Source organism: Danio rerio, chromosome 10, assembly GCF_052040795.2.
Source record: "Danio rerio strain M-AB ecotype USA chromosome 10, GRCz13ab, whole genome shotgun sequence".
In the NCBI taxonomy this organism is placed as follows: Eukaryota; Metazoa; Chordata; class Actinopteri; order Cypriniformes; family Danionidae; genus Danio; species Danio rerio.
In genome coordinates, this window is record NC_141030.1 from 43,966,284 (window position 1) to 43,991,500 (window position 25,217).

General features: G+C 35.3%; 2 protein-coding genes across 3 annotated transcripts in view; both read left to right on the top strand.

Moving 5' to 3' along the window:
- clmpa (CXADR like membrane protein a) overlaps positions 1-3,461 on the top strand; it is a 158,016-nt gene extending 154,555 nt beyond the window's left edge. For both annotated transcript variants that reach the window (XM_087271438.1, XM_087271439.1), the window contains exon 7: positions 1,649-3,461. In XM_087271438.1, coding sequence (XP_087127564.1) covers positions 1,649-1,997 — 349 coding nt within the window. In that variant the 3' untranslated portion in view covers positions 1,998-3,461. The remainder of the gene's footprint in view (positions 1-1,648) is intronic.
- An 11,422-nt stretch (positions 3,462-14,883) lies between these two features.
- gramd1ba (GRAM domain containing 1Ba) overlaps positions 14,884-25,217 on the top strand; it is a 168,734-nt gene continuing 158,400 nt past the window's right edge. Inside the window, exon 1 of the mRNA XM_087271324.1 lies at positions 14,884-15,135. Coding sequence (XP_087127450.1) covers positions 14,996-15,135 — 140 coding nt within the window. The 5' untranslated portion in view covers positions 14,884-14,995. The remainder of the gene's footprint in view (positions 15,136-25,217) is intronic.

Here is a 25,217-nt window from a genome sequence, read left to right on the forward strand (position 1 = left end):
AGGGTAATTAGGCAAGTCATTGGGCCCTATCATACACCCGGCAACATGTTTGGCGTGATTTGTTGCTATTTTCAGACAAGTGCAACTGTAATTTTCACATTTTACACCACATTGTTTAAATAGAAAATCCATTAGCACTACTTTGTGGACTCATGGGTGTGCTGGTCTGTAAAGGTGGTGTGTTAAGTGCATTGTTGTCGTGTTGCTATTTTGAGAAACTGAAATAGACTGCACCATCGACCAACTAAAAGCTGATCTAAAGTCCAACGCAGAGCGCATTAGTTATGCACCTATGCAGATTCAAAGGATTACACATAGCTTAATACACACAGGATGTGCTGCAATACACACATATCTTTACATATGAAAACAATTAAAGGATGAATACAAAAATTATTACTTTCCACATAAATATAAAAGCGACTGCCTCCATGTCTCATCTGGAGGGCTTATATTAGTTTATGATCATTTGCATTTGTAGAATGTTGTCATTATTATTAGCAGTATTATTTTTTTAGATGCATATTTACATTTGTTTAAAAAAAAAAAAAACAAGTTTTCATTTGTCCACCTGTTGGGTTTTGGAGACGTCTGCATCACCATATTGCGAACAAGAATAGGACATGTGTTTGGATATAACTCTGGAATGCTGAACTTTAAAACTGAATTTAGAAATAATTTTTAAACAAAACTTAGCGTTTAACAAACTAAATTAAATATGTGGGCAAATGGATGTCTTCAGTGAAGTGAGTTTCCACCATTTCCTTACTCAAAAAAGTAAAGGAGTAAAGAGTAAAAGTAAAGTAAAGAGAAAGCAAAGAGGCCAAATGGAGGAGGCTTGTTCTTTATCCTCACGCTGCAGATGGTCTTTAACTGTTTTTTCGCTAGTAAAGTGTTTCCACCAATAAAGTCCGCCATGTAAATAACACATGCGCCATGGCACGATGCAACTGACTCTTAAAGGGAATGGGGGATGAACCTCTGATTGGTTTAATGAAGGTTATGCTCAAAACACACCCATACCTCATTAAGAGAATGAGCACAACCCTGTTAGACCATGCACCGGGGCACTGAGCGTATTTTTCCATCTTTCAAATAGCAAAAGTGGATTAAGAATTGCCCTTAATGCTTTTCCACCATGCGCTTTAGACTTTGTGCTTAGATCATTAAAATAGAGCCGATTGTCATCAACGATGGTTTGTTCTGTAGTCAATTGGGAAAAAAATATTGCTTAAGGGGGCTTATAATATTGACCTTAAAATGCTTTTTTAAAAAATAAAAGCTACTTCTATTATAGCTGAAATAAAATAAATAAGACTTTCTCTAGAAGAAAAAATATTATAGAAAATGCTGTTTACATTTTTTTGCTGTTAAACATAATTTGGGAAATTTTTTAAAAAGAACTAAAATTTCACAGGCGGGCAAATAATTTTGATTTTAACTGTACATATAATTAAGTTAAATGTTTATATTATATTATTAATATATCTATGGTCAAACTGCACTTTTAGCCCCATTGACTTCCATTCATACACATGTGAACGCAGCAGACTGGAAACACAAGCTGTATGCAACAAGACTGCATGTGTGTAATGCACTGGCCAAACTGGATGAAGAATGTCACATTCTCTCTCTATGTATGCTTTAGGGAAGATGCAGAGGCTCCCAAAGCCAAACTGGTGAAGCCGAACTCTCTGTCGTCGTCCCGCTCTGGCAGCTCTCGCTCCGGGGCATCCTCCACTCAATCAATGGTGCACAACAGCGCCACCCGTGGGCCCAGGCCTCGACTGCCCGTGGTGGCTGCGCTTAAAGAAAGCGGACAGCCTGAAAAGTTCCCTCCGGTGCCACCGCCGTACAACCACGTGGTGCCCAAACCCCCCGAGCCCAGCAGTAGCCCCAAATCCAGCCCGGCCAAACTCAGCCCAGGGAACCTGGCGAGGATGGGAGCCACACCGGTGATGATTCCTGCCCAAACCAAGGCTTTCCAGACTGTTTAGGCATACACAAACAGATAAAACACACACACACACACACACATCAACTCCCGCATCTGCTATCAGGAACATTCCCAAAGGATTTCCCATTCCCTGAGGAAAATCCAGACGGTCAGGTCTTTGATTCAACATTCACATCAGAAAAATATGCTTTTGTTGATTTTACGCACGCACTGAAGTGGAAAGAGACCCCTTGTGGAGTGTATTCATTCTTAAAGGGTAAGGACAGGAGAAAAAAGGAGATTTTGATGTGGAGGGCTGTGCCTTGTGTTGTTATGATGGTTTGAGCGAACAAAAGAGGCAGATCTGAACAGAGACAAAGCTCTGGCTTTACCCAGACAGACAGGCTGTCTACCTGACCACACACTTCCCGCTCTCGCCGGCTTTGAGCTGACAGCTACAGAACTGCAGGAGAAACTCACATAAGCGGACTCTTTCTGCCACCTGCTACGAGGAGTCACATCTGCCACTCATTTTCTCAGCCAATCAGCATTCGCCAGGCGGCCCAGCACGCATCACACCCCAACAGCCAATGGCAGGGCACCTGCTGGGTGCTGACACGCTGCGATTGGCTCAGAATGAGGAGAAATCAACACACAGCCGCATAAACAATGACACAACAACAGTACATTAGTTTGTTCCTCATTCCAGCTATAAATATGCCATAAGATACTCCATATTTAATAGGTATTTATAGGATTATATTTGAGTTGAAGTATCTAACAGCATTGGTAACGTGTGCACACACCCTTTAAATCATTCATTGGCATTCTTGAGGATAATGCACACGGTGTCTTCAGTAACGAGGTTGATGCTCTCTGTGGGGAAATGGTTTGGCTCCGCTTTTGGTTTCTGGTATTTTGCAATTGAAATCAGATGTCTGCTTGGCGCATCCCATTGAATGCAAGTATGATGAGGTTGGGTTCTGTGCTGGTTTCTTTCAATATGCAGTGTCGAAGTGATTACAGAGCAGGCCCACACACAGTCGGCATTCATGAAATGCTCTGAATGGTTGTTGTTTTTGCTAAGCTTTGCATTATTGGTTCTCATTTTGACTGAGCTGTTAGCCCCTTTCACATATACAGACCGACAGAAAATTACCGGTAATTTTCCAGAAAGGGATCATGTGTGAACAGACCCTTTTTAAAAAATACCAGTAAATTATTTCCTGGATTTCTCCAGAAAGAGAAATTTGCCGGAATGCAGCTCTGTGTTAACGCAGAAGGAAACTTGCTGGAAAGAGTGCGTTCACATTTTGAGCACTCTGACATAAGACGTCTACTCCAGCCAATCAGAACACCCAAACGCATTCGCATCCGCGCTGTTTATGTATGATTTTTGGACTTTCGAATTTGGAATTGTTGGAATATCAAGCCAATTCCATGCGTGTTCAATGAGAAAAGGTCTGGAAAGTGTTTTCTTTAATGCCAAAAATATTAGTAATTTATTAGATACAAATGAATAATTCGATGACAGAGCTCTGGGTTACATTACCCCAATGCAATACAAGAATTACATTCAGAAGGTTCGCAACTAACATACATTTCCTGACTCCAGCAGATATACACAACTGATATTAACAGGTGGAGTTTTGGTTTAACGTCACTTATCAGTCATTCTGCAGTCACTTGGCTCTTTATAACCCCTAGACATACTTCCTCTTTCTGCAACCCTTCTCTGCATACCCGAACTGAACAATTACGTGCATCTTTAATATGTTTCACAACTTCAACAAAGATCATGACAACTTGTGACATGTCTAGACTATAGTTCTGGAACAAACCTAAATTTATTCTTATTCTGCTTTTTCCACTAGTCAGCAGATCTTCTAAAAAGTATGCAGCACAGTAAAAAAGAGGAAATGTGTCTGGTCAAATGTGCTATTATACAACAGAAAAAGATTGATTAATATGTTGTTAGTCTAACCATTTTTCTAATAATATAATAAAGACACAAAAGTAATAAAAATAAATTCCTTTGTTCCTACAGTATCCTACCGCACAACACAACATGTTTGCTAATGCAACCGGTCTCTTTTTGCAACCGGGAACCTGTGTGACGTAGGTTGGTAATTCCTTTATTAGTGTAAACGGGGACTAAGTGTGTATTTTTTCGCGAGCGTGTCCTCTGTTGCTGACACAGAGGATCACAATGTCGGCTCAGCATTGTGATGTCTATCGGCCATCAGCCATGGATAGTGGCATCATCTATCGACCCAACTCTAGTTTCTATGTTCCTTTCTAATGCCAAATTTGCTGCAAAATGCTTATGGTAAGCCGCTGTTTGTTTACCTTCAAGCTCTGCTTCAGTTGCTTGACGCGTGTGCACATGAAGGAGTGCTCCGGTGAGCGCCAGCACACATGTATATCATGTACGTCTCTCGAAAGTGTTCTTTCATGTTTTCATTGAAGTAGTTACAATACTTATACATCCACTTATACAAAACTTATCCATCCACAGAATTTGTCATGTCGTCTGCGGTTTGTGCTTCTGTCTTTGGATGTCTCAGGGACAAAAGCTGCTGCATGAATGCTAAAGCTTTAAGTAAAAGTGACACCATCAACAAAAGCCCGACCCCTTCTGTGTTTGCAAATACAAGCGCAGCCATTTAGAGCTCATTTCTGATGAATGATGTCAGAATATACCGGTATTTTGGAATGGATGTGTGAACGGACTTTTCAGTTAAAATCCAGAATCTCCGTGCCTGTGTGAACAGCGCTTTTTTGAATTCACCAGTCATTCTGGAAAAGTTCCGGATATTTACCAGTATTACTGTGTGAAAGGGGCTACTGATTCTCATGCTGAAATTTTGGCTGAAAATATGACAACATTGGTCATTTTTAAACATTTATAGTAACCCTCCTGCTGACTTAGGGGTCTGAAATGACAGCATTTTAACAGCAGAAAAAACTAAACCACAGTTTTTTCTTAAAGTTAGGTTTATTTTTTTTTAAACTGCCCCCAACATTAGAAAAAAAATTCATAATTTTCTATTTTGATACTTTTCTAAAGGCTGCAAACATTTAGGTTGGAAAAAATATTAGTGGGGTCAATTTTGACTTGCCAACTATAAAACCATTTGACACCACAAAAACTTCTGGAACATTCTGGCACACTTTAAAGTCCCCATGAAATCAAAACCAAGCATATTAAATATTGTTAGCTCATATTGCTTGCTTTGTGGTGAACAATTCATCTGTGCATGTCGTTAAGAAAAAATAAAAAGTTTGCCCTTGTAATCTTTAATAAAATCTAAAAATGCCCTGAAAAATTTTTGTTTTCAGTTAAATTCTCAGGTTGCATCATCCTGAGGTATTGGGCGTGGCTAACATACTTAGCCACACCCCTCCAGCTGTCAGTTTTGTCAACAACCAGAAATGTTGTTAGGGAGTCTGTTAGGGTGCATTAACTCTCCACAAACCCTTTTCCGATCTTTCTGTATGGAGTGCATACTTTACGACATCCAATCATTTAAAACAAGTAAAAATACAGTAGAAAAACAAGCCACGCCCACTGTTTTTTCATTTAATATTACTTTTTTTTTTTAGAATCTGCGTCACAATACAGAAAAAAAAAAAACAGTCGTATCTTCCGGTTCATGCGGACATTAATGCAGCCACCTTTAGCATTAGAAAGTATAGCCTTTAGTCAAAAACGAGTGTTGCCCAGCTCTGATTTAAACACTGATGGAGAACTCCACGCTAATGAGGGAAAACCTAAACATCCACAGAGTCTGTGATGAAGATGAGGTTGTTTCTTAATGCAGAATAGATTTGAGGATGAGGGCAGCTCATTCTTGACTTGATGTGCAAACCGAATTCTAAGACAAGAGGAGGGTTAAACCTGGCAACTTGAGGCTCAATAAAACACGCAGGTGAAACGAAATGAATACCCGTTGCAAATACAACTCAATGTGTGTTTCATATTTACAACATATTGCGTTCGCTTTTAAGTACATTTTCTTTTCCTGCTCTAAAAAAATCTTCAAGTAACTGTACGTCGATCCCTCCCAAGATCAATCTATGGGTGTTAACATTAAATTAGTTATATGATTTTTTTTATGATGCTTCAATAAAAACAAGTTATTTTGCAGGGGAGAAGATTTATTGTTGTTATGTATTTTAACATTTTAATTAAAGTATGTTTGTTTTTGTTAATTATATGGAGGTTTGAGGCCACCGCTCCTTATAATGCTTAATATTTGTATGTTTATTAAATATTATGGCTAATTTTCTTTCAGCTGTGAGAAGAATGTAGTGCTTTCTGCTCTGTTTCAGGCATTTTATCACGTTTAAATCATGTTCTTTAAAACCTCAGAAAATGTGAAAAACGTCTGAAGGAAAGGGCTTTGAATGTTTTGTATGGCTGATTGTTTTTATTTTTTCCTGTCTTTTTAACTTACAGTAGTTCTAAGTTTCATTTTATTAGAGTTATTTTAGCCAAATACACTTCACTTTATTGTAACTGCAGTAGGTTAGAAGCTTTACATTTTATAGTGCAGACTATATATATATATATATATATATATATATATATATATATATATATATATATATATATATATATATATATATATATATATATATATATATATATATATATATATATATATATATATGAGCAACTCCAGCATTATGGATGTGACATTTGCAGTAAAATCTCGAAACATAAATTGACAGAGTAAGTACATGTCAACATTATATTAAAGCATCTCTTTATATTTATATATTCAAAACAACTGACCACAGAGTAATGGAAGCAGAAAAATATCAATCTGTAAACTTTTTTATATTTTAAATGAGGGAAATAAGCGTGCGTTATGGATGTAACAAAACAGTCTGCAAGTTTACAGTATACAATAGAGATCTGCGCAGGACTAAATTTTGAATCCCGCTTCCGCCAGGTTTTAGCCAGAACCCGACCGCTCCCGCTTATATTTAGCATTTGTTGTCCCGCTGTCTACCCCGCCCCGTTTTCTACCCGCCGTTCCCGCTAACGAGCGAGGCGAGAACAAAACCGAAAACCACCCAGCTATACAGTCCAGACAGCCTATAACAAGCTGTCTGTATAAACACACACACATAAGCATCAAGGAAGTGACACACACACATAGGCATCACACACAGCAACAAACAAGCTAAACGCAGCATTTCGCTGTCTCATTCACACACATTTATACACGTGCTCGCTCGCTCGGGAGTCGGGAGCGATATTGCTAGACGGCCCACTCCTGTCCAAAATTAAACCAGTTACCGACCGCCCCCGTGCTTTCGGAAATTTATTCCCACGCCGCAGAAATCTGGTCAGGTCCCGCGAAATGGTGACCTCTATACAACATACTTTGTAGAAATTCTGTAAATTAAACTGCACGACCCAAAAGAAACGATGCTAATCAAAAGGATTAGGAGTTGACTCTATAGAACAAACATGATTTATTTTATTTTATATGACATTTTTGCATTTATGAAGGAAAAGCTTCGTTATGGATGTGACATAAGTGAAATTGCCACTTGTGTGACTTTGGTAAATCAAATAGAATTGTTTGAAAACATTGACAGAGAAGATTTTGAGTATTTCTAAAGTACTGTAAAATACAAGCCTACACAAAAAACGCAGCAACGGTTTTGCTATTTTGGTGAAAACTTTTTTTTTTCATGGCAAGGTTGACATTTGCATGGAATTGCTCAGATATATAAGGTAAGTGGTTGCAAACAATTTTTATGGGCTGGATTAAAGAAACATAAAATTTAGTAATGTTCAACTTAATTTGTTTGTTTAAATTCAGCCCATATAAATTGTTTGCAACCACTTATTTGAATAATTTTTCCAGTGTATATATGCAGTGCCTGACAAAAGTCTTGTCTTTGATCCCAGTTGTAAGAGCAACAATTAATGACTTCTAGTTGATCATTTAGAATAGTGGCAGAATTTGGATTTTTCAGATGAATCATCTGTTGAACTGCATCCCAATCTTCACAAATACTGCAGTAGACCTACTGGAACCCACATGGACCCAAGATTCTCACAGAAATCAGTCAAGTTTGTTGAAGGAAAAGTCATGGTTTGAGGTTACATTCAGTTTGGGGGCATGTGAGAGATCTGCAGACTGGATGCCAACATCAACAGCCTGAGGTATCAAGACATTTGTGCTGCCCATCACATTACAAACCACAGGAGAGGGCAAAGTCTTCAGCAGGATAGCGCTCCTTCTCATACTACAGCCTCCACATCAAAGCTCCTGAAAGCAAAGCAGGTCAAGCTACTCCAGGATTGGCCAGCCCAGTCACCAGATATAAACATTATTGAGCGTGTCTGGGGTAAGATAGAGGAGGCATTGAAGATGAATCCAAAGAATCTTAATGAACTCTGGGAGTCCGGCAAGAACACTTTCTCATTCCAGATGACTTCCAGAGAAATTGCAGAGATGTATGGATGCAGTCCTCCAAGTGCATGGGAGTCATACACAATATTAACACTTTTTTCACTGCACCATGACTTTATTTCTCTTAAGTGACAAGACTTTTGTCTAAGCAAAGTCAGACCTTACTGCCCTAATTAAATAATTAATAATCTAGGCATGATTCTATTTTATTTTGGTAAAAATAAGCGTAATCTAGAGGCTTTTGCCTTTCATACAAGCTACTTATGATACCAAATGATCAAATCAAGATATTATTTGTTGTTCGTAAAACTTGGATAGGCGACAAGACTCTTTGTCATGTAGTCTGTATTCTAGTTTTACTCAAACAATATTTTCTCAATTTTTCAGTAGTTTGGACTTTCAGTGTTAGATGAATTTTAAAGCCATTCATCCTCATACTCAGCTGAGGAAAAAAAAAAGTGCTTTTTGAGTCCTCATCATAAATAAATGGGAGCAGGAGGGCCATAATAACATGGATTCTTCCCCCTAAAGAGACAATCTTGTTATTTGCGTCTTCAGAAATGAATTAGATGGATGAACACGATGTCAGAGAATATTGAAAGTGACAGGTCCACCCTTAAGGACAGAACAATGTCTTCTTGCCGGATAACCAGGGAATAACCGTCTCCGTGTGGACGTCAGTAAAGGAACCAAAGGCTGACCTTATTTATCTAAATCCAATCCTTCACGACTATAAGCCAATGCAAAAGAACGCAGAATCTGCACCATTGATTTAGCGTCAACCGGTCGATTCCCCCGGCTTTTAAGTCTCTTTCCACATACAGGGAAAGGGAAGAAATGAAGTAATAATAGTCAAAGTGTACTTCCTTGCAACCCCGCTGTTGATATGTGCTGAGACGCATGGTTCAGTTGAGTTTGTGTTCGGTCCGTCACGGCTGAACAGTTTGAATGCTGAGCTCTAATGTTAAACACCCTGCATACAATTGCTTGAGAGAATGTGCATCTAAACACTATTGGCAATGGACCTGCATGACACCGATAGCTAGAGAAAGACCCGTATTTTTGGATAAGTGCTAATATCAGTACATTATATACTAAGAATCGCATTTTATTAATTAAAAAGGGGTTTTGGTTGTTCCTAATGTAAATACTTTTTGTATTTATACGTCGACTTTCATTTGACCAAATAAACATTACATTGAATGTTTCTTTTTCTGTTGACTTCTACAGCTGTGCTCTGTATACAGTAGTTTTGTTCAGTCAGTCTGGTGTCTTGACTGCATGAGTAAGGAAACCATGAGCCATTTCCCTCTGTTTTTGTTTTTTGAGCATTACTGGTTTTCGTTTGATTGGACAAATGGCAAAAGACATTGTACCGCTTTCCTTTGTTAATTTTAAATGTATATTTGTACAGTATCTTAAATGATTTTTCCTTTGGTTTGTAATAAAGCATTCAATGGCAAGCCAATGAAAACGGTGTCATTTTCTGTGAGTTTTTTTAATACATTTACTGTAAAGAATGATTCATTGAATTTAATAAATTTTTAACTTTTGATTAAAGTTAAGTGGTGGCAAACTATTTATATGGACTGAATAAACTCTGCGGACCCGGATCGGTGACGTCATTGAATTTCGCTTTAAGATTTAAAGGGCTAGCATTGCACCAGACCTCCTTAAGTGGTTTCGTTTGAAAGTGTAGAATCTATATTTTATGCACATATGCATCACTTTGGATTTTAATTCTTCTGTACAAAAGTTATTTACACTTAAATACACAGTAATTTGGATACCCGAGCTGGGTATTGAGTATTGGTTTATTTTCATATTTCTCATATGACACATGTACAAGTAATAGCTCAAATGAAAGCTCTTGTCGGTGCTCATATGGTTCTAGCATTCTTTTTACTGAATTATATTCACATATCAAACAGTTGCCGAATGAATCGCGGTGTTTCCATGGCGCAGAAGTGAAAACAATACATTTATGATCAATAAGCAGCCCCAGATAGTACAGACAGCTGTCATCTCTTACCTTATGCTGTGCGCTTCAGGGCCGTTCTCCTCTGTTTTTAAGGTGATCTGCATAAGGAATCCTTTTATATGTCTGATGTGGTCCAAACACAGTGAATTATGTTTGATCAAACAAAAGAATAGTGAAATATAAAAACAATGATCGGTCCCTGTGGCTTGTACAGCACCTCTCATCAGTTGGAATACAATAACTTTTGCATAGATTATGGTAGAGACATTTTTTTCCTTTGATTACAGACATGTGCAGGAACCACCAAAATTAATTACAGCAAGCTAGACCAGACAGACCCTAAAAGATACACGTTCAAATTTTTTTATAAAAACAATAGAAAAAGCACCTCTTTTAAGGTGTTTATTATAACACAGACAACATATACAGACATTTTAAACACTTTCAATAGTGTTTTATGAAAATACAAAAGGGTTTTCTTTAAAATGATACCAAATTTTTGCATTTACACTTCTGCATGTGGATTTGGGAAGCTTTTAATTTTGAGTGGGCAAAATCTAGGCGGAAATCCCAAAACAGCACTGGAGTTTAAGGAGGTTTAGGGTGTGAGTGTAACAGTAAGTGCTGTGCAGGTAAACCTCACTCCTCTGACCTCTAAAGGTACTCTAGCGACAGACACTAGAAGCTATGGTCTTTAGGCACCTCGTTAGAGCAACCGCCTCCCATGCAGAAGGTTGCCTGTTCGATACTAGCTCAGAACAGGTTGGGTGGTGTTGGTCCGACGGGGTTACATGTATGTATTTCATTATTGAATATTTGACATTTTATAAATGAGTAACTTTCATTAATAAATTTAAGTAAATGGTGGGTAATTTGCTTAAATTATAAAAGCACATTCCACTAACAATAAATAAATCATCATATATCACTGACAAAAACTAGTAAGTTTCAGATGATTCTTTTAGGTGTTTTTTTTGCTAAAATAAATTAATTTGGGTACAGAAAATGGTGGTGGATTTGCATAAATTCTAAAAGCACATTCCACTAATAATATTAAATTGATCATTTATCACTCAAAATTCTTTGCAATTTTCACTTGATTCATTCAGGTGGTTTTTGCTTTAAAAAATCTAGTTTTGAAAACTACTAAAATATTGCGTGTAATAGTGTTACCTTTTTTAAAGTAAATAGCACATACCATTTGTTACAGTGTACAGAAAATTTAGTTTATTCAATTCACCTATTGCACACGTATTTGGACTGTGGGGGAAACCAGAGCACCCGGAGGAAACCCACGCCAACACTGGGAAAACATGCAATCCTCACACAGAAATGCCAACTGGTCCAGCTGGTACTCAAACCAGCAACCTCCTTGCTGTGAGGCAGTTAAAACATAGTTTTATGTTCAATTTACTTACATTTTTTTTTATTTGTGTTAGGACAACATGAAGGAATTGTGTGTAACCCTGTATTTTTACAATACATGTTATTTACCAATACAGTAGCTTAAAAATAATTACAGCAGTGCATCTGATTCGTTTCTGCTTAAAACACGTTTGATCGAGTTTCTGGAGTTTTCAGCGTCTTACAAGAATAAAGAAAAAAAAAAAGAAGTTAATTATTCAGCGTTAATCCCACCATTGTGTCGCAATTGTTCTCAGTCTCATTGTGATTCCTGCATATCAGTGTGTGCTCAGACAAATCCTTTCCAGCACCTCTGAAGACTGACCCAAATTTATTTAACAAAAAAAATAATAATCCGCTGTTTTCCAATAGATCACTGTAGTTCTGAAATATCCCAAATCCATTTCTGTCCTCCTTTGTTCCTCACACAACGATGATCCCATCAAGAGTTTTAGGGACCACAATGTTATGCAGTTGTGCACTCTAGTGGCCATAGTTTGACTGTGCACTTGAAGTTAAGGGAGTTAATATTAGTTTATGTTACAGAAACGACTATTTATATCTACCCTCAAAACTAAATCACAAATATGTCGATTTTGACAATTCTTTTAACTTTATTTCTGAAAGTGTAGTGTAATAGTCAATATATGGCCTTTGTTAGCTTATGCGTTTTGTGTGTGTTACATTAATTCAACAATTTAGCTCATTAGTTCAGATTTTTTTTGTGCAGACGCCATGTTGCTTTCAAGATTTCAACCTGAGGCTCCATTCATTTTCTCATCCATAGGGAAACTGATTGCTATTGTTAACTGATAAACCCGTAGACCTTTTATGGGTTCTGGAGTTGTAAGTTGATCCTTTGTGCTTTTGTTGAGACCATTTATTTTCTTGATTTCAACATATTAATACAGAAATTTCCACGAATCAGAGAGTACATCGAGCAAAGCGCGGCAAAACTACACGCCGTGTAAACTTGAAATGTTTTCTAGAGTTGCAACTTTGTATAATACAAAATTAATCATTTTGTATTTCTTTGATTAAACTATATATTTTATTTTGAATGATTTGCAAAGTTTGGATTGTTTTTCCTTAATCTTGTTATAGTTCACAGTCTAATAAGTTTGTCTTTTTGCCTAATTGTCATGTCCTATTTGATCGTCTTTTAGCTCTTTACTATCTCCGGGTGGACAAAGTTGGAAGTCCGACTCATTACGAACAATTCATTCAAAAGATTCATTCAAAGAACCGACTCAAAAGAATCAATGTCATTTATGTGACGGCAGATGGATCTAATCATGTTGTATAACCAATTATGTTTACTAAATAATTAGGCTAACATTGATGTTTTTGTGCTGTACTCTTAACTGTACAGTCGTTATTTATTTTGAGAAACTTGATAAATACTTGATAAATTATGTAATTTTATTTTTATGTTTTATTTCTTAAATAATAAAAAAGATGAAGAGTTCAAAGGTCAAACTTAAAGTTAGTTTTTTTTTCTGAATATAAAATTTATAAACAACTTTCATGCCTGAGGATATGTTGTTTTATTTCTTAAATACAAAAAAAGATGAAGGGTCCATTTTTCAAACTAAAAGTTATTTTTGTCCCCTAAAATATTAACTTTCATATGCCTGTTTATAAAACTCATTCAGTCATATGTAAAGTAGCTTATAGTCAATGGATTTTGTTTAAGCCCATAAGTTGTCATTGGACTACATTTTCCACTCATAAAAAATGTGACAGGGCCTGACTTTAGCTTGTCATCTTTAAAAAAAATTGACAGGACTGACAGAAACATGGGGACAATTGTACATTTATTTGTTGTTATACTTTGTAAAAAAATCTTTAATTTTAAAATGATGGACATTAAATTACAGCAATTTCTTAAATTTAAATTTCTGGTAAATTTCTGTAATTTAACCTCTTATTTTACAGCAAATTTTTGTAATTGAATGGCTGTTATTTTTTACTTTTTTCACCCCAGCTGCTGAAAATAAATCGTAAAATTACAGATTTTTTGTATTTGTAGTATTTATTTGTAGAATTTATTTATAATTTTATGTTTTTAATCAATTGATGTGAATGATAACAACTTAAACTTGCTATTTCTCAAGTATTTTTCCCTAAATAACAGTTTTTAGCAGAACAATATTATTAAAGCTGTAGGTTCAATTGGACTGAGGACAAAGACAATGACAGGGTTTGTGCATTTGTAAAGTGTTTTTGATAAAGAAAATTCTGAGAACCAAATGAAAGACAAATTCCTTTACAGAACAACTCCAGTCCATTGTAGAAAATTTCAGGATGAAATACGTTTTACTCACTGGATTTCTGTTTTTATTTCAGAGACAGATAATTTACGTTTGGTAGGATGTCACATAGACTTCATATATGATACAAAAATTAAGTTTTTTTATGTTTTAATTCTTAAATAATAAAAGATGAAGAGTTCAAATTTTAAACTAAAGTTTTTTTTTTTGCCCACCATCATAATATTAACAACTTTCATATCCCTGAGGATAAAACTCATTCAGTTCAGAAAGTAGCTGAGTAAATGGATATTGTTTAAGCTCATGAGTTCTTCATTAGCCTATAATAAAACATTAGGCTAATATTTGTAAAGTTTTTTTTTTTTCAGAGTTAACATTGTTCCCTGTGTTTTTTTCCTCCTCTTCTTGGAATGGAGTGACAGTTAGCATTAGCATACCAATTTTGGGTAGCCGGTCCGTTACACATTTTTTATTAAATGTTTATATATATATATAGAATAGAAACAACAATTAATATACACATTCGTATAAATGATTAAGGTTTAGTCAGGTGTAAAGTGAATGTATTTCCGAAATGAATCTTTAGAACGGTTTGGTGAATGAGCTCAATTGATTCATTTAAAAGATTCCAATCAGAAGATTCGTCGTAGTGTCGAACAACGCTTTAAAGCGCTTAGACTTGTGGGAGAAAAACAACCTTGAACATAAAAGTGAGAATTGTCTTACTAACAACACCACACATAATTCCTAAAATACGAAGCACTGATTTATCATTCAGCATGATTTCGCACGATTACGTGAGGTGTCACATCTTGAATTCACAAATCACTCGAGTGAGTTCGTCAGTTTGCCAAACCCTGCAGTCCAGCGCATGTCCAGCTTCACGAACAGACCCTCCTGACCGTCCCGAGACGAACTTTCCTTCTCCCTGGAGCTTATAAACACTGCTTTGTGGATAAACATGGCTTGTACGGTTGGAGGTCAGATTATCCCGCAGTTAAATGTGGAGGAGGCGCCGGATGACGGAAGCCCGACTAGGAGCATCTCCAGCCGGCGAAGCAAAGCGTCCTTCTCCCCCTTCAGCTCCAGGAAACAACAGAGGTAAGAAGATGCTCTATATAAATGCAGGGGTGGATTTAGTGTTTGGGGGACTATGGGACCCACAGTTCTAATATGGACCCTTTGTATTTTTTAATTATTTAGATATATTTATATTTATTATTGGCTGTTTGTTTTTATCTCTGAACACTCAGTTTTGTACATTTGTATCTTAATCCACAATCTACATTTTAAGTGATTTGTTTACTTAATGTGAAATTAAAACGAATTCAACTGTTTGATATTCACACATTCACACTTTCTAATTAATATTATAATTTCACAAAAATATTATGTAAATAGTAAAATTTTATTAGCAGCCAATGACTATCAAAATAGCCTATGACATTGTTTACAGTCAAATAAATAGTGCTAATGTTGTTTTCAAGTCATACATGTGATTCCAGACCGAAATTAACAAACTATCCGAAACTAACTATCGCTTCATACGAATTCAATAGTAAATAAAACAAATGAAATCTGATTTGACTGTGGGATGGGCCATTACGCTGACATTTGTTAGACCCACACCATAAAACATAATAGAAGGTTATGTGCTGACCTCGCTTATTGGGTAAGTCCATCCCTGTCTTGATCGATATCTAATATCTTTCAACGTATGTTATAGTGCTCATTATATACAAGTACCCCCCTTACAAATCTCTCATTTAAATATTAAATATTTTTTTATCGGAAGCTTTACAATATTATATTTGTGCATATACATTAGATTAGTCAGTACTGAAGTTGAAGCTTATCTAACAAAATAACCTACAATAATGGTTTAAAAATAAGTAGCCCAAACTTATATGTTAGGGAAACATATTAAATAAAATTTTCAAAAATAGTAAAAATCAGGAGAAACCAAAAATATTTACATTTTTGTTGAAACGTTGTAGTTTGTAATTTATTTTGCAATATTTTGCATGGATTTAAATGTATTATCTTTCCATTTCTAAACATGATCTGTGACTAAAATATTATTTTAATAAGTACATCTGTTTAATAAATCTGTTTTGTTTAAATGCACCAATATATATTACCCATATTCACAGAGAAATTGATAAAAATATTCATTTTCAAAATGGGCTGTACTCTTTTATGCTGAGCATTATACATATATTCGAACCAAATAAACAGCTGTGGTAAAGTTGGCACTGGTTTTATTTTAGGTTTAGAATAATGTCATTTATTTAAGAGGAGTCAGTGATGTTGATGACATCTAAGCTGATTTGTCTGATGTGGATATAAATATTTTGAAACATTTTTCATCATAATTCACATTTACTTGAGCGAGCTGAGCTGCCAAGGAAGCTTTGAAACAAGTTGTGAACAAATGCTGAATGCTCCAGCAGAGATGAGACCTTTTATCAATGTTTATGTGTTAAATAAGCGGCAGAAAGAGTGGGATGCATTGATAAATAATAAAATGTACAACCTGAATTCTCAAACAGAGTTTTAAGACAGTTTAATACTAGATTTGATCAAGTGATTTTTACCAGATGTTTAACTGGACATACAAGATTACTCCTTGTTTTTTTTTTTTGCTTAAAGCTGAAGATTCTCAGTGTTTGTACTGCACAATTCCTCTTTCAGTAAAACACATTCTTCTGGACTGTCCTGCTTTTAATGACTGCTGAAGGTTTTTTTTTATCAAATGAACTCTCTAATGGGCATTTTTAGCAAAGTATCAATGGGGAAAATGTTTCAAATCTGAAGTCTTATTTAATTTATGTTTTTATTTGTTTGGTATTTTTATTGTATATGTATTAACAAAGCGGCAATCTCCCACTCTCCCTTGTTAATCTAATATGGAAGTAACTGAAAATTGCAATTCATCGAAATTCCGCTAGTCCTGCATGGAACAATAACAGGTTTTAAGGTTTACGGCAGTTTGGAAAAGTCAAGGTTTTGAAACCGCAAACATTTTCTTTTATACCATTTTTACGTCCATTTCATTAGGTTTTTTAGGGCAACAGTAGCTGTCTCATTTCAGTGGCTGCATTCTCCGAAGGATACATTCGAAGTGTGTCGTGGCACGACCAAGGCTCTCTCATTTCAAAAAAATTCAAAGGTTCCTTCAAGCGCAGCCTCCAAATTCGTCCTTCATGTCCCAGGTAATGAAGGACACAACCAGTGGATCCTTCAGAGCCTCAAACGTCCCAAATTTATTGCGCGCTGATAACGTCAGGACGTTTTTAAAAGAAAATTTTGGTTTGAATGCATGAATTAGGTTTATTTTATGTGGATATGTAAACAACATGTTAAATAAACAAAAAGAGTATGACATGTCTTACGACAAGAGTGACTTTATACACAGTTTACATGTTTGGCCACGCCCACTTGTAGCTTAATTTGCACTCTTCAGAAACATCACAGACACTACGTCTATATCTTTTACAGTCTATGGTATTAACTTTCTTGCCACTTATTAATGTTGAAATGTTCTTGCCATGAACACAGCCTTGGTTGCTGACATGGCATTACATAAAAAATATCATCATCACACCTTATTTCAGACTTGTATGCATTTTTTTATTCTGTTGAACACAAAGGATAGTTTGAGTAATGAAGAAAACTATTGACTTCCATTTTCAGCATTCTTCAAAATATCTTCTTTTGTGTTCAACAGAATAAAGTAACTCCTAAATCAGGGGTCGAGAACCTTTTTTCAGCAAAGAGCCATTTTTTAGGGTTTTTAGCAAATGCATTTTTTTTAAGAGCCATTTGGATTTAGATACAGCTGAAGTCAGAATTATTAGCCCAGTTAATTTTTTCCCCAAATTACTGTTTAACAAAGAGCAGATTTTTCCAGCATAATAATTTTAATGACTTATTTCTAATACCTGATTTATTTTATCTTTGCCATGACATGAGGATTAACTAGGTTAATTAGGTTAACTAGGCAGGTTAGGGTAATTAGGCAAGTTATTGTAAAATTATGGTTTGTTCCTAAAGGGGATAAGAATTTTGTCCTTAAAATTGTAACGAGGAGACTGACACGGAGGGATCCATTATGCAGTATTTATTAATCACAACTTCACTCAAACACACAATATGCACCTGAGTGCACACACACACATCCACAGTAGTAGTAAGGGTATCAGGCATGAGTGGAGGGTAATGAGCGAGAATCAGAGTCCGTGTATCAGGCTTGGGTTGAGGGCAGGCATCGAGTATCAGAGTTCGTATCTGAGGCGTGGGTCGTGGGCAGGCAGAGAGCGAAGCAAAGTAAGAGACAGGCTGGAGTCGTACACAGGAGTTCAGGCTAGGAATAACGCTCAGTAATGCTGGCCGGGGCTGAATAAGACTTCGCACTGACTGAGTGTTTGAGTGATACGTGTGTGATTGAGTGATTATAAGAGATACGTGGGTCGTTAGCCTGATTCAGATCAGGTGTATGCGCAATCAGTGTAGATGGATGATGTAATGCTAAAAGTCCGGAGATGGTGGCCTCTGCTGGCCAGCGAGGGGAATGACCGGGACCGAGTCGGTGACAAAAATGGTGTTTAAAGAACTAAAAACTGCTTTTATTCCAGCCAAAATAAAAATTTCCTTGCTCTGTTAAACATAATTTGGGAAATATTTAAAAAAGAAAAAATATATATAAAGGGGGGCTAATAATTCTGACTTCAACTGTATATCTCAAAATGCATTTGCTACTGTATTACTATAAATTACTAAAAATATATTATAGTATTACTACTAATACTATATTATTATTATTATTATTATTATTATTATTATTATTATATTACTATAAGTAATACAGGTTTTAACAAAACCTTAATTTATGTCCATGGACAACTCAAAAATAAACAAATATGAAGCATCACATGTTGAGCAAGTTAACGAATGAAGAAAGATAGAAAGAAAGAAATTTAGAGTACATTATTTTCACCATCATCACTCATGAATGTTGTTTGAATTTAAGTTACCATAGAAACGTAAGTTGTTTGCCCTTTATTGGTGTCACAATTTAAGTTTATCCACATTTCCAAAAATGCACATTGGTCGAAACTTTTATTGTTAACTGAGTTCTTATTCATTGTGCTGTATAAAATTACAAATTAAAAGGGGATTATAATTGTATTTTTGATAGGAAACTGATTTTGATTGATGGTTATAGTTTTTTAAACAGTAAAATAATCTTGAAGGAAGACAGTTGGAGAGCCATATACTTTGGTCAAAGAGCCATATGTGGCTCGAGAGCCATAGGTTCCCTACCACTGTCCTAAATGGTTGGAACTATTGAGGATGAGTAAATGAACTATCCCTTTAAATGTCTTCTGCAGAAACCCATCAAGCATAAACCATTTATTTCACACATCCTCCATTTATTTTCCTTACAAGAGTCACATTAAATTTCTGACAAAAAAAAGGAGAGGAAAAAAATAAAGCATCTAAAATTAGATCATTTTTTCCCCATGTCATCGTTGAAGTCATTTCAATCTCTGCGGCTTTATTAAATCTGCAGGGCGTCCAAACATTCTGTGCTTTTGCAGAAGAGCAGAAGTGAACCGCTGAAAATTAGATTGCGAGCAATTACAGCAAATGCACCAGAGGAGTCCCGAAACCTCATTAGCCGACTATTTAATTAAATGCTTTTAGTAGATCTGTAAATAAACATGCGCTGAGCACATATTTTTCAGCCTCGTTTGGTGACCTCTTGGTTCATGAAGGTTTACAGCCAAAGGGAACATGCGAAAGTGTGTGTGTTCTGGATTTCAGGCAGATTGATTAACCATTGAGCCGGTGTGTGTGTTTAGAGGACACTGCAGAGGGAACGAGAGCTGCAGTGTTTTCCACAGCAGATTGGATATCAGATTTGTATGAAATCAGTCCATCTGACCTTCGCCGTGAGTTTGTGGCCTCGCTCAGATCAACCTGAAGGCCTCCATGCATTGTTAACCTTCAAGCACTCTTGCGTATGACCTATAAATGCATTTCATTTTTTGCATCAAAGTTTTTTCTTTCTGGTTTTCAATTTAATTTAATTCAAGTTTATTTGTATGCCGTTTTTTTACGATATTGTTTTGAAGCAGCTTTACAAAAGGTGCACATTATTCCATTAAAATCAGATTAAGTTAAATTTATGAATCATGCTATCTATCTCAGATGCCGAAAAGCTAGCTCATGCTTTTATGACATCTAGGCTGGATTACTGTAATGCTCTGTTCACTTGTTTTGTTTTATGCTCTGGTTTATATAATGTTGAAGTCAGAATTATTAGCAGAATATTAATTCTTTTATATTTTTTCCCCAATCTCTGTTTAATGAAGAAATTTTTTTACACACATTTCTAAATGTAATAGGTTTAATAACTCATAATAACTGACTTCATTTATCTTTGCCATGATGACAGTACATAATTTTTGACTAGATATTTTTCAAGATACTACTATTCAGCTTAAAGTGACATTTAAAGGCTTAACTAGGTTAATGTGGCAAGTTAGAGTAATTAAGCAAGTTATTGTATAACAATGGTTTGTTCTGTAGACTATTGAAAACAAACATTGCTTAAGGGGGCAAATAATTTTGACCTTAAAATGTTTTTAAAACAATTAAAATCTGCTTTTATTCTTGCTAAAATAAAACAAATAAGACTTTTTCCAGAAGAAAAAATATTATAGGAAATACTGTGAAAATGTCCTTGCTCTGTTAAACATCATTTGCGAAATATTTGAAAAAGACAATAAAATCACAGGACTTTACATTACATTTTTTCCAGATTTTATTATATATTAATTGTTCTTTAAACAATACTTACAAAAATCACTTATATGCAATAAAAGCACCTGTGAAATTTGTATTTTTTTGTCAAATATTTCCAAAGTGATGTTTAATAGAGCAAAAACATTTTAACAGTATTTCCTATAATACCCTTTCTTCAGAAAAGAAATTATTGTCCCACTTTATATTAAGTGGACTTAACTAATAAGTACTTACACATGAACTAATAGTTTGTTACAATGTACTTATTGTGTAAATACATGTATTTACTGTGTACTTATGCTTGATTAAATACCCGTATGTAATTACATCTGTAATTAACTTTTGTAATTACATTTGTAAAAACAACGTTGACCATCCCTTACACCTTAACCCACCCTTAAACCTACCCATACAACCAAACCTGTTCATAGCCCAACCTTTATCCCAACTCAAAAGCACCACAAGTGTTCTCAAATACATCATAAACACAGTAAGTACATTGTATTTATTTTTTGATGGAAGTACATAGTAGTGAAGGACACTTAATATAAAGTGGGACCAAAATTATATTTGTTTTATAGTTTGCTGAAATAAAAGCATGAATTGTATTCATTCATTCATTCATTTTCTTATCGGCCTAGTCCCTTTATTAATCCGGGGAATACGACGAGCTGGTCTGAGTATTTCAGAAACTGCTGATCTACTGGCATTTTCACGCACAACCATCTCTAGGGTTTACAGAACACACAGCACGTGCAACCTTGAGGCAGATGGGCTACAGCAACAGAAGACCACACCGGGTGCCACTCCTGTCAGCTAACAACAGGAAACTGACGCTACAATTCACACAGACTCACCAAAATTGGACTACAGAAGATTGAAAAACGTTGCCTGCTCTGATGACTCTCGATTTCTGCTGCATCATTCGGATGGCAGAGTCACAATTTGGCATCAACAACATGAAAGCATGGATCCATCCAGCCTTGCAGCAATGGTTTAGGCTGGTGGTGTTATGGTGTAGGGGATATTTTCGCACACTTTGGACCCATTAGTAACAATTGAGCATCGTGTCAACACCGAAGCCTACCTGAGTTATGTTGCTGTCCATGTCCGTCCCTTTATGACCACAGTGTACCCATCTTCCTATGTCATTAAGCATGAATTATCTCAGACTGGTTGCTTGAACATAACGAGTTCACTGTACTCAAATGGCCTCCACAGTCCCCAGTTCTCAATCCAATAGAGCACCTTTGCGATGTGGTGGAACAGGAGATTCACAACACAGACGTGCATCCGACAAATCTGCATCAGCTGCATGATACTATCATGACAATATGGAGCAAAATCTCAGAGGAATATTTCCAGTACCTTGCTGAATCTATGCCACAAAGAATTAAGGCAGTTCTGAAGGCAAAAGGGGGTCCAACCCGGTACTAGTAAGGTGTACCTAATAAAGTGGCCAGTGAGTGTATATCGTTATGACAAAAATTTCATCTCCAGGATATAAGTCATCTCATATCCTGATATGAGATTTTTGTCATATCTAACCCAGCCATATTCTCATTTACCGTTAGTCAGATCACAGCATGTTAAATGAAAAGTCATCTGGTTTAGTGACACATTTTTGTCCTTGTCCTTTTGTACGTCGTGGCCTATAAATCTTGTGCACACTGCTGCTTCGGTCCCGCTGTGAGAGTAGCAGATATTAACTCTTTCATTAGCTCCATTAGACGCATTATAAATCCAAGAAAAGAGTGCAGAATCGCTAATAACTGAGGGAGAGACACTGCTTAATCAAATGATTGATTCAGTGGGAGAGAGCCTGTAGTTTTATCCAGATGTAACCTTCTCCTGATGACCGTCAGAGACTCGAGGACAGCATGCTTGACGAAATAGTGACGTTATACGGAAGACTTTGCTTTTTTCTTTCTCTTTTTACTGAAGGGTGGAAGTTCACATGTGTGAGATTATTAAATTATTTTTTAAAAAAAATTATATTTCCCAAATAATGTTTAACAGAGCAAGGAAATTTTCACAGTATGTCTGATAATATTTTTTCTTCTGGAGAAAGTCTTATTTGTTTGATTTTGGCTTGAATAAAAACTGTTTTTAATTTTTTAAACACCATTTTAAGGTCAAAATTATTTGCCCCCGTAAGCAAATTTTTTTTCTCGATAGTCTACAGAACAAACCATCATTATACAGTAACAAATAACCCTAACCTGCCCAGTTAACCTAGTTAAGCCTTTAAATGTCACTGTAAGCTGTATAGAAGTGTCTTGAAAAATATCTAGTCAAATATTATGTACTGTCATCATGGCAAAGATAAAATAAATCAGTTATTAGAAATGAGTTATTAAAACTATTATGTTTAGAAATGTGCTGAAAAAATCTGCTTTTCGTTGAACAGAAATATAACGGGGGGCTAATAATTCAGGAGGGCTAATAATTCTGACTTGAACAGTATTTCAGAGGGGTGTTTTTATAGGCTGTTGAATCGATACATCAGTCTCTGATCTGTAAACTGTGTCTTACTGACGAAAAGTGTTGTGTTAGAGCTGTGCGATATTGAAGAAAAAGGCAATAACGTGCTTAATAATGTGATATTCAATATGCAATATGGTTTAGGGCTGCACAATATTATAATATTGCAATATTTAGTTTTTCTGCATTAATATATTGCAATAGGGCGGCACGGTGGCTCACATGTTAGCACTGTCGCCTTATAACAAGAAGATCTCTGGTTCAAGTCCCCATGAGTTTGCATGTTTTCCCCATGTTGGCATGGGTTTCCTCCAGGTGCTCCGGTTTCTCCCACAGTCCAAAGACATGTGCATCAGGTGAACAGGTTAACTAAATTGGCCGTAGTGTATGAGTACTGGGTTGTGGCTGGAAGGATATGCGCTGTGTAAAACAAATGCTGGAATAGTTGGTGGTTTATTCCGCATCGGCGACCTCTGATAAAACAGAGACTAAGCTGAAGAAAAATAAATGAATGAATGTTTTTCTACTTATTTTCTTTTATCTTCAAATGCAGTTTAAAGGGTTAATTAGGTTAATTAGGTTACCTAGGCAAGTGTAGATAAGTTATTGTATAACGATGGTTTGTTTTGTAGTCAATCAAGAAACTTAAGGGGGCTAATAATATTGATCCTATAATTTGTTTAAAAAATGTAAAAACTGTTTTTATTTAAGACAAACTAAAGCAAATCTCTCTCTTGACTTTTTTTTAAAAATTTATTAACATTAATTTTAATAATTTCCTTGCTCAGTTAAATATCACCTGAAAAATATCTTTAAAATAATTATTAAAATTACAAAAGGGCCTTTAACGGTATATTATATTATATTATATTATATTATACTATATTATATTATATTATATTATATTATATTATATTATATTATATTATATTATATTATATTATATTATATTATATTATATTATATTACAATGAAAGGTTAATGTAAAACTGTACAATTATATATATTTATGTGGCAAATATACCACAAAGCATATACCATAAAGCTTATATACCATATGTGGCACTGTACATTTTGCTGATAAGAAAACTCACAGCATTTAAAATAGTTAAAAACCTCCTTTTAATGACCTTTTATTTAATTAACGTAAAGTTTTTTGATGTAGTTTTGATTAGAAATAATGCACTGGATTACAAACATTTACAAATTACAAATTACAAATTTTTATTCACAAATGTAAAATTTTAAGTTGCTGATCGCCAATTTTTCAAGTGCATTGTAACACCCTACACTGTACATAAATCAGCAGTTTTCCATTTATTGTAATTCATAGTTTTATTTTGTATTATTCCTCATTTATTTATTCTTGTGAATTGCATTGTGGGACCTTGATCAACATACAGTTGAAGTCACAATTATTAGCCCCCCCTGAATTATTAGCGCCCCTGCTTATTTTTCCCCAATTTCTGTTTAATGGAGGCAAGATTGTTTCAGCACATTTCTAAGCATAATAGTTTTAAAAACCTATTCCTAATAACTGATTTATTTTATCTTTGCCATGATGACAGTAAATAATATTTTACTAGATATTTCTCAAGACACTTCTATACAGCTCAAAGTGACATTTAAAGGCTTAACTAGGTTAATAAGGTGAACTAGGCAGGTTAGGGTAATTAGGCAAGTTATTCTATAACGATGGTTTGTTCTGTAGACTATCGAAAAAAAATAGCTTAAAGGGGCTAATAATTTTGTCCCAAAAATAGTTAAAAAAAATTCAAAACTGCTTTTATTCTAGCCAAAATAAAACAAATAAGATTATATTATCAAAAATACCGTGAAAATTTACTTGCTCTGTTAAACATCATTTGGGAAATATTTAAAAAAAA